This window comes from Periplaneta americana, chromosome 3 (assembly GCF_040183065.1).
Source record: "Periplaneta americana isolate PAMFEO1 chromosome 3, P.americana_PAMFEO1_priV1, whole genome shotgun sequence".
Classification (NCBI taxonomy): domain Eukaryota; kingdom Metazoa; phylum Arthropoda; class Insecta; order Blattodea; family Blattidae; genus Periplaneta; species Periplaneta americana.
This window is the reverse complement of record NC_091119.1, coordinates 182021145-182038331: the sequence shown is the minus strand read 5'-3', so window position 1 is coordinate 182038331 and position 17187 is coordinate 182021145. Positions and strand designations below refer to the sequence as shown.

Genomic DNA, 17187 nt, shown 5'->3' with positions numbered 1-17187 from the left:
ATATACTGATTATTATGTATAACCAAGAGTCATACAGATAGCCCCAAAATAAATTATTTTCACATGTCCAACATGCCTGTAATTGTATAATATTATTTGTGAAGAGTCGAGTATTGTCGTCGCATGTTGAATTTTAACACACTCTTAAGAATTTTCGAACAAATTAAGCATTTCACATTCTCTCCACTAACACAAAAAAATTTCTCTTCCTATTCATCCTTGAATGTAGTACGTCCATGATTAGAAGACATTGTGAAACGGTCGAACACTCCGACCAACACAATGATAATGGCAGTCCGCCACTGCTCTTCGTTTGCGCATAAACATTGAGTACAGTACAGGTGGGGATGGGTGAGGCGGAGCGCGCTCATTACGTACTGGCTTCGGTTCCCTTCAGGGGCTTACGAGTAGGCTTTTGGAGACGCCTGTTAGTTTAGACTATACGCACGTCTTCGATATCATTATTTTACTCCAGCATAAACAGTTAAGGATGAAATTCGGATGTATTACAGTACAAAATAAATCATGAATGTAATCCCATCTGCTAATCTAAAAAGGCGATTTTGTTTGGATACACGATAAATTATTTTATAACCTGTTACACCAGAAAGACATTCATAGTACGCCTGGACAGTAGACAACCCCACAAGCTTAGATCTCCGCCAAACAAAGAGTTTGTAGTATTACAAACTCTTTGCCTCCTATCGAGTGAGGCGTTCGTAAAGAAAGCAAATCGCCTGGAAGTATTAGCTAACCTAAAAACATGGTTTTTTCATGTCTAAAAAAATTACTTCGAAGGTTGAGAAATTTGTTATAATGTGGTTCAGTATACTATCCCCGATTACTTCTAAAATATTTGTACGTATACCCCTCCCATCCTGTATATCTTAATGCTGTCTATTCAAAATGATACAAAAATCACAAATAGAATCATCGCCTTTCATTTCAGCTGGATAGCCATGGTATGTTTCTGATTTCAAAGAAAACCCTTTTGAATTCTCAGATAAATTCACTCGTAGGTAGGTAGGCTGTTGAATATGAACAACATTTGTCCAATAATGTAGGAGAAATCAATATTCACAGAGTGCATGATCAAATACAACTTCCTGATCTCATCAGTGCTGGAAACATACTGCCATATATTCTGTAAAAATCTCGAAACCGTTTTTTACAGCGTCACAATAATTTCTTTTACTTTATAATTAATTAGGCAATCCCTGTCCCATAGATTTATATTTCCTCCTGAAGGGAAAATTAATTCAACATTGAATTCATTTTATAGAATAATATACTTAGATGTTGTACTACTACATAAAACAACAAATAAAAGGCCCATACCTGTGGAGTAACGGTCAGCGCGTCTGGCCGCTAAACCAGTTGGCCCGGGTTCGACTCTCGGTCGGGGAAAGTTATCTGGTTGAGGTTTTTTCCGGGGTTTTCCCTCAACCCAATATGATGGATAACGTTCGGTGTTGGACCCCGGACTTATTTCACCGGCATTATCACCTTCATATCATTCAGACGCTAAATAACCTATATATTGATACAGCGTCGTAAAATAACTCAATCAAATAAATAAAAACAACAATGAAAGGTTACTTACACGACATATAGTAAGCAGAAGAATGAGTGTTGCCACCTAACATCCAAGGCACTTTGTGAAAGTTACCATCCAGTATTTGCTGCAGTGGTTCTTTTGTAAGAAATGGTTCTGGATTCCTCTCAGTCTGTTTCTCCACTACAGGCGAGTAACGACTTGTCAAAAGTATCCAGAAATCCTGTAGATAATATGATTACATTATGATAAGAAGTTCCCTTTCTTTTATGTACAAAATATTACATATTGTGACATGCCTGTGAAAGGCATTCAAGAAATAAGAGGCAGTAAAATATTATCGACGATCAGGAATTCTGAATGTGTTCGCATGTATTTTCTTTGCGAAATATTGATTGAAAATTAGTAATGTACTCGACAATTCGCCCGCAAAAATTCCTTGCCAGTTGCGCAATTCTCATGGTCTTAATGGTACGACTGAAAGCAAGGTCAGATACTGGTATGGACAGTGCAGGAATGGATAGGCCTAAACAAATAAATATTCATGACGAGGAAATTAAACAGCTTAACCTCTGTTGTCAGTGCTCAGTTTGTCAAACCTGTGAACATGAAAATTCACAAAAATTGCCGCATCATAAATTTTGGAACTGACAATATATCTTTCACTTATTTCTTATAAAACGTTTTGTATGACATTGTCACAGACAGTACCATAAAATCTGTGCAGAGATGTATTATGATCATTGACAAAAGTCCGTGCACAGTTACTACTGATTGTAGATTTCGTGGAAACCAAACAATTGATGTAGCACACGTAAACAGATTCCCTTAAGCCCCCTTTCCAAAAAAAACTAATTTCCGACCAAAAAAATTATGTCACTTTACTCATACATATAAGAAGGTATTGATAAGTTGTTAGCCCCGTTTACACCATTAGTAGCCTTACATACTTACTTACTTACTTACTTACAGCTTTTAAGGAACCCGGAGGTTCATTGCCGCCCTCACATAAGCCCGCCATTGGTCCAAGATTAATACAGTCTCTACAATCATATCCCACCTCTCTCAAATCCATTTTAATATTATCCTCCCCCAAGGTCTTATTCCCTCCGGCTACCCAACTAACACTCTGTATGCATTTCTGGATTCGACCATACGTGCTACATGCCCTGGACATCTCAAACGTCTGGATTTAATGTTCCTAATTATGTCAGGTGAAGAATAAAATGCATGCAGTTCTACGTTATGTACCTTTCTCCATTCTCCTGTAACTTCATTCCTCTTAGCCCCAAATATTTTCCTAAACACCTTATTCTCAAACGCCCTTAACCTCTGTTCCTCTCTCAAAGTTAGAGTCAAGTTTCACAACCATACAGAAGAACCAGTGATATAATTGTTTTTATAAATTCTAACTTCCGGCTTTTTTGAGAGCAGACTGGATGACAAAAGCTTCTCAACTGAATAATAACACGCATTCCCCATATTTATTCTGCGTTTAATTTTCTTCCGAGTATCATTTATATTTGTTACTATTGCTCCAAGATATTTGAATTTTTCCACCTCTTCAGAGGATAAATTTTCAGTTTTTATATTTTCATTTCGTATAATATTCTGGTCACGAGACATAATCATATTCTTTGTCTTTCCAAACCTATCTCTTTACTTGCTTCAAGTAAAATTCCCGTGTTTTCCCTAATAGTTTGTGATTTTCTCCTAACATAGTCACGTCATCCGCATAAATAAACCCTTTCTGTTATCCTGGATTTTCTTAATGGCATATTCTAGAGCAAAGTTAAAAAGTAAAGGTGATAGTGCATCTCCTTACTTTAGTCCGCAGTGAATTGGAAACGCATCTGACAGAAACTGGCCTATACGAACTCTGCTGTACGTTTCACTTAAACACATTTTAATTAATCGAACTAGTTTCTTGGGAATACCAAATTCAATAATAACATTACAGTATATATAACTTCTCTCTTAACCGAGTCATATGCCTTTTTTCAATTTATGAAAAGTTACTGTATATCAAAACAAATTTTCAGCATAATTAACTTTTCGAATTCGAAAGGAGGCAGTAGAGCAAGTGGACAGCTTCATACAGTTGGGATGTACTATAAGCAGTAACATGAGCAGCTGCCAATAAGTAAAAAGGAGGCCACCAATGGCAAAGGAAGCTTTTAATAGAAAAAGGAGTAACTTCTGCGGACCTCTGGAAAAAGAACTAAGGAAGAGACTAGTGAAGTGCTTTGTATGGTGTGACATTGTATAGGGCAAAAACATGGACATTGCGACGAAGTGAAGAGAAGCGACTAGAATAATTTTAAGTATGGGTATGGAGAAGAATGGAGCATGTGAAATGGACAGACAGAATAAGATATGAAGCTGAACTAGAAAGAGTGGGTGAAGAAAATTAATTCTGAAGCTGTTCAGAAAGCAAAAAAGAAATTGGCTGGGTCAATGGCTAGGAAGAAACTGCCTACTGAAGGATGCACTAGAAGGAATGATGAACGGGAGAAAAGTTGGGGGCAGAAGAAGATATCAGATTATAGACAACATGAAGATATATGGATCATATGCGGAGATTAAGAGGAAGGCGAAAATGAAGGACGATTGGAGAATGCTGGGTTTGCAGTGAAGAACCTGCCCTTGGTCATAAAACTATGAATGAATCAATCAACGTTTAACTTTATGCACTGTGCACTTAACAACAGTCATAAAGCAATTCTTAATCTTTAAAATTAGATCGTCTTCATCTACGAACCACTCATTTCTACAGTAGGTACTTACTACTTAGTACTTTTCATTCGATGAAAACTATTTTCCTTTCAGTTCTACTTCCTCCCGGAAATAGGTGTAAATTGTTAGGGAGGTAAATCTGGCGAAGAGTATGGTCAAACAATTGAATAACAAAATCATGGACACAAGCAGGTGCATTGTCTTGCAAGAATATGCATATGCCCCATAATAAATTTGCGGTTCATTAAATTACGAACGTCTAGATATTTCCTTTTAGTTACAACTATAAGTAACTGATTGGTAACCAAAATATGTTTCATTGAATATATCATCCGTTTACAAGCAAAACACACTAAATCAAAAATATTACTTGGTTATGTCTAAGAAGTTTATAGCTTGATTATGTTCTGTGCTATATTGCTATATAATAGAAACAAAAGACAAATAGAAAACCTACATCAACAACTCAACAATATATATATATATATATATATATATATATATATATTGTGACAGCTGCAACGGGGTTTGAACACGCGTCCGACAGGGCGCGCGGCAGACGAAACGCTGGTATGGGGAGTATCTGCATGCTGAAGGGCAGAGGGTGTGTATTACGTCAACACGGCGAGGGGAGATTGCGCGCGCATCGGCCTCCTGGGTCATGGCTACGCGCGGTGAAGGAGGGGAGCAGCAGCGTGCGAGATGATTCGAGAATGGACACACGCGTCGAAATATCGAGAAGTCGTACTTTCCAGAAACTGTGGTGTGAGTATAAATTACGCGCGCAAGTGAACGCGAGGCAGTTTCAGTTTATTCAGCCATTCAGTGAGTAAGCCAGTGAACAGAGCAAGCCAGCCAGTCCTGTGTACCGGAGTTCGACTCGAGTGTGCGTCCGCAACTGTGTCAGCATCCGAAGGCCTGAGTTCGAGTGCAGTGGACCGCAGTTGGAGGGACCTGAGTTCGAGTGCAGTGGACCGCAGTTGGAGGAACCTGAGTTCGAATACAGTGGACTGTCTCTGAAGGTCTGTGGTTCGAGATACTGTGAGCTTGAGTGACTGAGCTAGAAGAACTGTGAACTGAGAACTGACAGTCCTGTGTTGTAAATAGTGCTTTGTAAATATTAGTTAAGATTAACAGTTCATTGTTGTTAACAGTCCAAGTAAATTGTCATTGTCGTCAGTGGAGTGCACTAACGAATACTGTGTTACTGTGTAGAAAGTGAAGAGTTATTGTTGGAAGAATAAAGTTAGATTGTTGTTGAGTTGAAATAAATTTACTATATATATATATTACTTCTCAGAAAAAGACGTTTGTAAGTCCTTGACAAAACTGAATCCTCAAAATATTCTTAGTAAGTTGTTTCTCTTTGTGTGTATATAATTTTCCAATTCTAAGTTTATACACATACATTACGTACATTATATATACGCCTTTTTCTCAGAAGTAATACTTTTGACTTAATGTGTTTTGCTTGTAAACCGACGATTTTTTATAATTGCAATAAATAAAAGGCTCATTAATATTTTAGCAAAAGCATGGTATTTCGTTGCATTATTCCGGGACATATTTACTTACACAGACGGAATAAGAATAAAATTTGGACAGTAGTTTCGGAGAAATCAAAGTACCCAAACAGATAATAATAATGATAATAATAATAATAATAATAATAATAATAATAATAATAATAATGGCCTTATTTAACCTGGCAGAGTTAAGGCCATAAGGCCTTCTCTTACACTCAACCAGGATTAAAACTTGCTTACATAGTTGAACATAAAACTGGATCAGAATTAAGTAATTACATACTGATACAATTTAGGTACATAATGAGATCAAAAGAAATAGTTACATAAAAATTAACCTCATAAAATAAAAATAAACATAGTGGAATATATATATTAATGTTGTTAGAATCAAATACGAATCACATAAAAACAGAAGTCGATAATTCAATAAAAAATGTGCACAGTAGAAGTAAAAAGAAACACATTAGTATACATACTAGTATTAGATTACAATTAAGTAGAATTCACATAATTAATCCAGAAACCGACAATTGAATAAAATGTACACAAAAAATAGATTGGTAATAAAAAAAACAACACAGTGGGATACATATTGGCGTTAAGTGATAAATAAACACGATTTACATGATTACACAATAAAAATAAGAAACAAAAAAAGAATAAAAAAATAAAATTAAAATAAATAAATACAGTGGAACACATTCCATTAAATTTTTGCAACGCGTTAGGTCTGGCAACTCATGGTGGGACAGCATGTCAAAAATCATTTTATCAGTACTTACGTATCAGAGATGCTGAAAATGTATACTTTCGTGAACATATAAAATTATATTTTTTGCATCATTACAATATTTTCTCTTTGTACTTCCGTTAATATACAGAGAAAGTTGAAACCTTACTTTGGTTTAAGCGTTACATTTTGTAATATTACTAAATTTACTCATCACTCTACATACAAACAGATTGTGCATAACGCCAACAATCTCATCGGCTGGTTTTGTGCGCAGACATCTCATCAGCTCAGCTGTAGGTTCTGTGGGACATCCCAAGAACTTCGCAAGTTTCTTAGTATGCTTTATTGAATTTCCACTTGCCCAAGGATTTATGGCTACTCCATCCATAGATATTGCATTGTGGAACAAACCTATAAGAAATCAGACAAACCATATTACTTAAATAGGAATTTTACTTTCTGGGCCAATCTAGAAATTGTACGATAATATGTCTATGTGTGTGTGTTTGTGTGTGTGTGTGTGTGCACACACGCGTGGACATTTTATCATTAACATTACAATCATTCTAAACTATTAATCAAATGCTTGTATAATTAAATGTATTATTCATAGAGATGCTCTATTTCATCTCACTTGTTTCCGAATGAGTAATATTCTAGCCTATACTCTTATCATCACATCATCACCATCATCAACATTACCAACAGATTTTGATGCTCTAAAGACAATCAAAATTTATCTACACAATAACACTAAAAATTATTTTAAAACTTCAGCATTACAAATAAAATAGTACATTATGCAACGAGCCTATAATGGTAGTAATTAAGACGCTAGTATGTTTTTTTATGAAACGAGCGCAAGCGCTCGTTTCATAATTTTCATACGAGCGTCTTAATTGCCATTATAGGCAAGTTTCATACGACTTTTTATGCTCGACCTTATTTCTAACTTGAAATTATTCATAAGTATTCATGTTATGGTTATCTAAGTGAAGAGCGGAACTGACCTTCTAAATTGTGAGTTGTGCGCAGACGCGAAAGTATTGATTTTTTTCTAGGGACGAATGTCATTGACCTTGATATAATCTAGAGAATAACATGAACATTAATATTGATATAACCTGGAAATTGATTTAGAATTGAAAAACGAGATGACAAATTGAATTTATTTGAATATTATTTACAATTAACGCTAATTAATATAGTAACAGAACATAACCTTCTGCGACAGTATTGGATTTCCAGCCTCCGTGACGTTTCGCTAATTGTCTTTCGATTGCATATCCGAGAATAATCAATACTTGCGGTTTTATAATGGTACAATGGTGATTTATCATCGGCTGAACAACTGAATTATAATGAATAGGTGTACTTTAATGAGGTGCATTAAAGGGCTACTACCAGGTGTATAATTACTACATTTCGGCATGGTCGAGCATAAACAATAATTTGAGGGGAAACGCCTGTTTATTCAATGCAATAGTACAAATTTACACGTAAAATTATTTTATTATTTGTGCGGGTGCTTGATTTTTTCTTTATTCTGGATAGTCTGTACTTGATTTTCATGACTACTATATATTTCCCTGTTAAACTTGTTTCCCTTTTTTACTGATCGGTAGAGTCATCAACAATAAATATTTTATCTTTCTATCATATACAGTATTTTATAATTGCATACGATTTCGTTTTACGCACGCAATCATTTTGTTATTTCTGAGTCGAGGTAAATTTTCTTTTATCAGCAATCTCGGGTAGTCCATAGACGTAAACGGGAAGTTATGCTCTGTAAAATAATAATAATAATAATAATAATAATAATAATAATAATAATAATAATAATAATAATAACTATCCCCCATTCGGATGCAACCCTACCTAGGAAAGAAATGAAGTTTGAGATTGAAAAATGAAATCTAAGGACTTTTCTGCAAGTGGGTAACTTGGAAAACATTAAGGAAAAAACGACAAGAAACAGAATGGATTCATTCATTCATTCAGTGTTCTGCCCAAGGGCAGGTCTTTCACTGCAAACCCAGCTTTCTCCAATATTTCCTATTTTCTGCCTTACTCTTTATCTCCTCATATGATCCATATATCTTAATGTCGTCTATCATCTGATATCTTCTTCTACCCCGAACTCTTCTCCCGTTCACCATTCCTTCCAGTGCATCCTTCAGTAGGCAGTTTCTTTTCAGCCAGTGACCCAACCAATGTGAATAAAATATAAATTGCTGGGAAAATTATGGTGAGTTGGCGGGTGATGAATTTAGGTTGTTTTATTCAAGTGGTGAATACAAAGGAAGTCATGGTGTTTGTATGTGAAAGATAAAGTGATATCAGTGCGTTATGTAGATGACCGGATGATAATGGTGAGACTACTAGGAAAGAGAATAGACTTGATGCTAATGCAAATTTACATGCAACATAGTGGATTAGCAGACGAAGAAGTGGAAGAAAGCTATGACAGACGAGAGAGTTGAGAAGAAGGAAGCATGCGTAATCCTAACGAGTGATTGGAACGCAGTAGTAGGAGAAGGACAAGATGGAATAACAATTAGAAAATACGGACTGGGAAAAAGAAATGACAGGGGAGAATCTTTGGTGAATGTCTGTAAAAGAAATGCAATGATTGTTAGAAATACATTATTCCAACAACATAAAAGAAGATACACGTATACATGCCCAAGGGACGGAAGAAGATATCAGATTGATAGTACAGGAAGGATTCCGAAATTGCTTAAAAAAATGCAAAGACTACCAGAAGCAGATATTAAGGCCCGTAACACACTTGCAGAGTTTTCGCCAGCGAGAAATGTGTTGCGAGAAAATAAAAAAATTGATAACATGGATTCAAATGGACGTCCACACACTGGAAGAGATTCTCGTTCGAGGCAAAAACCTCGCGCGAGTTTCTCGCTGGAATCGGTAGCTCAGCGAATTTTCTTGACACATTTATCAAAGATGTTTGACATTTTTACTCTTTATGACGATTGAATGTAGAAAAAGATATCACAGGTGGCGATGAATTGTATTGTTTTTATTTGAAGATGAGGAAAGATGGCTGATAATTGCAGTCAGAAACTTATCGAACTTGTACGATGTCACCTGTAGTCCTATTTATAGGATACACGGGATGAAAACTATAAAAACACGAAACTTAAAGAAGAAATCTGGAGACAAATATCAGATTATCTGAAAATAAATAGGGCTATATTTTATTTTGATGATATTTAATAGTATTAATTAAACATTTGAAATAATGTATCTATATGTCTTAACAGTTTACGTAATTTTAATCAGAACATAGCAAAGAATCCTCTATCGTATAATGAATGGCAAAAAACTGTGGTCCATTAAACCTGAAATAACGCCTAAACGTATCATCATTCAAATCGAAACCAGTATCCAAAACTCGCCCTTATTTTCGTAAGATACAGTGTGGTTTTCAGATATTTCTGGCTTTAATTTTAGGCCCACTTTTTCTTTTCATTAACAAAATATTTTCATGTATCTCCATTTCCTCATCATCTGAATACATAGATTCAACATAGCGTTCGTACGTAATTTGTAAAGTACGACAATATACTTACAGGTTATACAGGAACATCATTTTATTTTTACTTCAATTTTTATTGTACCTGAGTTTTTGAACGTACTTCACTCCCACCCCTTCTACTAGTAAACTTCCAACCGTTCACGACACAGAGCCGAGGGCGCGTAAGCAGTACTGAGTTAGCGAGTATAGTACGTTCCAGAAATATGTTAGCGTTTTCCAGTGACGAAAGAGCTTTCAATATTGAATCATATTTTCGTACAGGTACTGTCGTCCGTTTGCCTACGTCACATCCCGGTTTCCCCCACCTGCTTCTGTTCGCCCCTCTGTTAAGTCTAGTAGCTGGGCTATCTTAGCTCTTTTCTGAAAAAAATAATTTCTGTTAGGAATTGGACGTCTGCGTAATATTATACAACTGTTTAAAATAACTTAAATAAAAGGGCCTCGTTAAGTAATTAACTGTCACGTGATTCCCCCCCCTTTCTACGACCCTCGGAAAAAACCACTTGAACGGACAGTAGATAGCATTTCTGAGTAATTTTATCTTTTCGGACCGGGCAGAAGTGAAGGTTGAATTTACAGTACGTAAGGTACTCTTTTATAGAGTAGGTACAGAATTATTTCAACATGAGTTACTCGTACGAAGGACCAAACTGGTAATTGGAATTAGGTACAATAGTCTATAGTGCGATAATATGCACAAAAGAACTGAAGACTGTATCGAAATGAACGGCCACCATTTTAAAAAATTCGTTTAAATATCCATATTATGATTATTTTTCAATTTAACTTCATTCTCTATATTGTACGCTAATGTGTTGTAACAGTACATTATACACTGCATAATTAATACGTCCGAATGGATAGCTCAATTCGTGAGTAAAAACACTAAGTGTTAATACAGTACTGTATTTTGATTAAACAAAAAGGTAATGAAAATTATCAACCTCAAAATTGCGATATTTCCTAGTTTACATAAATGGATGAACTACTTTTCTTCCCTCCTATATCTAGTAAAGTGATTTATATTTTACGCCAGTATCATCGAACTCCAGTCGTGGAAGGGGTAGCATACGGTGTTTCCTGTTTCAGTCGTAATAGAAAGGTATAGCCAGGTTAATATTAAAAATGTTAGTAAAAATAAAATGATGTCCCTGTATATTTAAGTACGACAATATACGTAAATACATAACCTATAATATTTCCCCCAACGAGTCATTACTATAATCAGAAAAATGCTTTCTGCATGAAGGCAGTGCATAGATGATGATAGAGAGAACTCGCCAAGTGTGTGGAGGAAGGCTCTTCGCCTCCTTCTCGCAACACATTCTCGCTAGCGAAAACTCTGCAAGTGTGTTACAGGCCTAACTCAGATCATGTCCTACTGATAGGTGAAGATAATTTAAAGAACCGTGAAGTAAATGTATGAACTTCACTGAAATACTGGACAAAAATGGATGATATATGTAAAAGAACTATATGAGATAGAGAGTCGCCAAGATGAGTTAGCTATAGAAGATGAAGGAGCAATATCAGAAGACGAAAGAATCTTCTTTTCTAAGAGAAGAAGTTGAACTATTGCTTAGAAAAATGAAGAATGAGAAATCCAACAGGAGTTGACGGAATCCCCATTGAATTAGTGAAAAGAAGAAAATGCTGTCATTACTCAACGAAATATATGAGAAAGGCGAATGGCCTGAAGATTTCAGTGTTTCTGCCAATACCTAAGAAAAATAATGCTAGGAAATGTAAAGGGTTCAGGATTATCAGCCTGATATCGCATTCGGCGGAGATTCTTCTCCGAACATTGAATCGACATTTTATATTCTAAGATAGAAGGAGAGTTGGAAGAAGATAAATTTGACTTCAGGAAGGGAAGAAGTACGAGAGATGCAATTGGACTCCTGTTAACAATGGCCGAAAGATTTCTAGAGAAGAATAAAGAAGTGTATATAATATTTGTGGACTTGGAAAAGACTTTTGACAGAGTGGATTTTAATAAACTTATGGACATCCCGAATAAAATAGGTACGGCTAGAATGTCCTTTATCATATTTATCGTACATGAGGAGTGATAGGAGGAAGAAGAATAAAGTGCATAAGATTTGCTGATGATATGGCGTTGTTAGCAGAAGAGGAGACGATAATAAGGGATATGCTACTGGAGCTAAATGACACCTGTGAGGAGTATTTGATGAAAATAATGCACATAAAACGAAGATAATGGTTTTCGGAAAATACTTAAGAAGATAAACGTGCGAATTCAAAACGAGGCAGTGGAAAAAGTGGATAACTTCAGGTACTTGGTGTGTGCTATAAATAGTAACAGCTGCTGCCAAGAAATCAAAAGGAGCATAGCAATACCAAAGAAACTTTTTAATGCATCTTCTGTGAACCTCTGGAAAAAGAAGTCAGGAGGAGATTAGTGAAGTGCTTTGTCTGGAGTGTGGCATTGCATGGGACGGAAACATGGACATTACGGCGAAGTGAAGAGAAACGACTAGAAGTATATGAATTGTGGATATGGAGAAGATTGGAGGGTGTAAAATAGACAGACAGAATAAGAAATGAAGCTGTGCTAGAAGGAGTGAGTGAAGAAAGAATAATGCTGAAACTGATCAGGAAGAGAAAAAGAAATTGGCTGTGTCACTGGCTAAAAAAAACTGTCTACTGAAAGATGCACTGGAAGGAATGGTGAACGGAAGAAACGTTGGAGGCAGAAGAAGATATCAGATGATAGACAACAACATCACGATATATGGATCATATGCAGAGACTAAGAGGAAGTGGAGAATAGGAAATATTGGAGAATGCTGAGTTTGCAGTGAAAAACCTGCCCTCGAGCAGAACACTATGAAATTATTATTATTATTATTATTATTATTATTATTATTATTATTATTATTATCATTACTTACTTACTTGCTTACTTACTTACTTACTGGCTTTTAAGGAACCCGGAGGTTCATTGCCGCCCTCACATAAGCCCGCCATTGGTCCCTATCCTGAGCAAGATTAATCCATTTTCTATCATCATATCCCACCTCCCTCAAATCCATTTTAATATTATCCTTCTACGTCTCGGCCTCCCTAAAGGTCTTTTTCCCTCTGGCCTCCCAACTAACACTCTATATGCATTTCTGGATTCGCCCATACGTGCTACATGCCCTACCCATCTCAAACGTCTGGATTTAATGTTCCTAATTATGTCATGTGAAGAATACAATGCGTGCAGTTCTGTATTGTGTAACTTTCTCCATTCTCCTGTAACTTCATCCCACTTAGCCCCAAATATTTCCTAAGCACCTTATTCTCAAAGGCCCCTGACCTATGTTCCTCTCTCAAAGTGAGAGTAAAAGTTTCACAACCATAAAGAACAACCGGTAATATAACTGTTTTATAAATTCTAACTTTCAGATTTTTTTATTAGCCTATTATTATTATTACTATTATTATTATCATGCTCTCATTTCGCCTGTATGTATTTTTTAACTGCTTAGCATTACAATTCAATGTGGCTCCACCCGTATTTGATTGATTCCTTGGTCTAACACGCTACTGATGGAACCCAAGGTTGGCGGATTGGATTTTAAAGTGCGATAAGCAAGGCTTTCTCTGGGAGGGAACTAAAGCTGGGAGTCCTGTATCGTAGATTTACGGCACGTGATAGAACCCTGTCTCTGGTAGAGAGCCTCAGACAAAATGTCAGCTATTTCTTGCCCACGTTGAATTTTATTCAGACACTGAATGACCCCTGCTGTTGAAAATTTCGTTAAATAAAATACTGCTACTGATAGTTAATAAAATATTTCTTAATTACAACACTTGAGATATAATGTTCACTCTTTAGATTCGATCCTCCACTTCCCTAGGCACATCTCTCCGTATACAACCTGCTGTGATGGATTCTAGCAGGTGCAAGCCCTTTTGCAGTGACAAAACGAATTACTGCATGCTGCTTACTTTTGGACGCTTTCATTTTGCTAATTACTTTTTTTTATTTTTTAGCTAAAATAACAGGATACCAACAATAGAAAGACTATAATCATTGTTGTCAATACCTCTAAAAAAAACTCCAGCCAATAGTTCTGTTGCATATAGTAAATCTTGGTCGAATTTCATTTGAACTAACTTCCTCTTCTAATACATTTTCACTACTACTGCTAATACTACTCTTACTTACTTATAAATGGCTTTTAAGGAACCCGCAGGTTCATTTCCGCCCTCACATAAGCCTGCCATCGGTCCCCATCCTGTGCAAGATTAATCCAGTCTCTATCATATCTCACCTTCCTCAAATCCATTTTAATATAATCCTCTAGTCTACGTCTCGGCCTCCCCAAAGGTATTTTTCCCTCCGTCCTCCCAGCTAACACTCTCTATGCACTACTGTTACTTCCTCTTCTAATTCATTTCCACTACTACTGCTAATACTATTGTTACTTCCTCTTTCTCTTCTAATACAACTTCCACTGCTATGCCTATTGTTATTAATGTCACTACTATTGCTAATACTACTGGCGTTACTACTATTACTGTCTTCCTCCGACGAGTTTAGTGCTGGACCTGAGGTATTCTTGCCATCAGTGCAGGGTAGATTCTTTTGTTGCTACAGACAAGCCGAGCGGAGTGGGAAGTATTAATCGTCCAAAAATATGCAGTCTTCAGTTTGTAGTAGTGTGTGAATATTTCATATACATACTGTTTACCTAGGCCTATATGGTTTTGTTATTAATATATTAAATATATTGTTGCAATTTTTGCTCAAACATCTCCCTGATGTTAGCTATGCTAATATTATATGAATTACCCATATTAAATATGTTTAAGGAAACATGCTGTGGAAAAGTTTTTGGTTTTATTCTTTTGGAATTTTAGAATATGTGTGATTGGTATCGTGAAAAACAGATTCCTATAATGTCATGCGAAAATCATTTGTTGGTGATATCTTAAAATACAAATCAAGTAGTTTTACTTCTCAAGTGAGTTCAGCAGTACAGTATATTTAAATTGATTACTTTACACGTTTAATTTAATTCTACTAATCACTAAATTTTATAGTATGATTCTTCTTTTCATTTATATTATTGTAGTTTTATTATGATTTTTCTTTTTATTTATTTTATTGTATTTGTATTTCTGGTGGTGTGATGGCCTTAACTTCACCAGAATAAATAATAAATAAATAAATAAATACAATTTTCTACAATACTCTCCTTCTCTGAACACGTACTGTAAGTACGAATGGTTGTATCTCTATCTCGCAAAAAATACGTTAGAAAACTAATAGGCATACTGCTCTCGTAAATTGGGCGAATGTTTTCAGTATGATTGTACTTCCTTCCAGACTGCCTCTGTCACTGTTCCCTCCCACTCCAGTACCGCGCTAGACTAGTCGGAACCGCATTCCTCTTAGCACTAAACTCCTCAGAGGATGACAGTAACTCTGCATTTCGGACTGGCGTCTCAAGGTAAAGCAACGGACTGCATTTTCCATGTGTACTTACCCCGATCCTGGACCATTCTTCTCAGCTAAAGTCAGCTGGAACAGCCGGAATTACCAATGTTTCAGTTCACATCTTTTAGTTCAGTGATTCCTGCGCGGTTTGCACTTTTGTACGTTTGTACGTGATCTTGATCCGCCAGTTCGAAATGCACAGATGTTGACGCCATCGATTTAGGCAGATGGATTTTATTAATCAGAACTCCAGAGCGAGTTACTCTTAGCTGCAAAGTCGGTTGTTATCTTCGTCGCAAGCAAACTGCAGCTGGGATGGGTGAGACATAAGAGTAAACATACATTCCTGATTATCCTAGTGGACTCGGATGGACAGTCATCTCCAAAAACAATGCACATATAACCACTTTTATACAACTGCAGTAATCTGCGTTACGTAGTTCATAATGGGAGCGTCTTAATAAATAAAAATTTAAATCGGTGAAGGGCGGATGCGACAGGTGTACGAATTACTACGGTATAAAAAATTCATCCATCAAGCTCGACAACTATCAGGCTCAGACTGAAAAACACAAGAAACGAATCGACGGCTTTTCTCGTGACCTATTATCATTCCTTGTAAACACATGTTACGCGTGATTTAAATCATTAAATTAAGCTCTCATATTCATCTGCTTCCATTAAGACTTTTGGAACATGAGGTTTCTTGCTTGGTTTATCGAATTACCACAGGTTATTAATTGATAAAAATTCGCTCCGGGGCCGGGTATCGAACTGTTGACTCCCAGTTACACGCACTAGGTTCTCTAACCACTGAGCTACGCCGAGACTCAATCCAAAGTATCGGATCGAATCTCGTAGATTATCTAATTACGTATTTCCTTATTTCAGCATACCTATTCTTTAGATTATTTATCCAACGTGTCGATTCCTGTCGCTTCCGCAACTTATTCTCGTACTTCATGAATGTTTGTTATTAATGAAGACAATTCGACACAACTCATATCTATTTTTCGCCTGTCGCTTCATGAAGTAATGAACATTTGCAATAATTTCTTGGTTCTGGTTATGCAATGCTTTTTTCCTCTTAATTTAGAAAATGCAGGAGGCGAACGAAAGTCATTTACGGCACTCCCATGAATCGGACTGTACTGCGGTGTGTTTATTATTTAGTCTAATAATGACGACACAAGAGGCGAGTGTGAACATATAAACAACGACAGACAGCCTTATCGCATTTCATTCTTTCAGTTCTCACAAAACATTGGCTCGCCTACTGGAAATGTCATTGAGGTCATCTGCCAAAATCGGTGCCTCTGACTATAACAGTCTAATCCACTGTGATCATGTCAGATTATAAAATGGAAGTAGTGTAAACTGCATTATTGTGAGTGCATGTGGTGGTTAGTGATGGAATGTGGTGATGGCGATGTAGGTCTCAGTAACTAACACTATACTTGTTTTTTTGAAAGATGGGACATGACAGGAGCGTTGCGATCGGAAAAACAACTGAATATCGCATAGCGTGGTAGGCATGTTGCTATGGTAACAACGGTTGAGTTGCCAAACTTACAGGTCCTACATGGCGAGTGTTTAATAGCTCTCTTGGAAACATTT

At 36.3% G+C, this 17187-nt stretch overlaps 1 protein-coding gene across 3 annotated transcripts in view; it reads right to left on the bottom strand.

Moving 5' to 3' along the window:
* LOC138696896 (carboxylic ester hydrolase-like) overlaps positions 1 to 17187 on the bottom strand; it is a 76290-nt gene that overhangs the window by 20014 nt on the left and 39089 nt on the right. For all 3 annotated transcript variants that reach the window (XR_011331484.1, XM_069822367.1, XM_069822368.1), the window contains exons 7-8: positions 6777 to 6964; positions 1604 to 1778 (exon numbers count right to left, since the gene is read on the bottom strand). Coding sequence is in view for 2 of the 3 variants with exons in the window: in XM_069822367.1 (XP_069678468.1) it covers positions 1604 to 1778; positions 6777 to 6964 (363 nt within the window). In the remaining variant the exon portion in view is untranslated. The remainder of the gene's footprint in view (positions 1 to 1603; positions 1779 to 6776; positions 6965 to 17187) is intronic.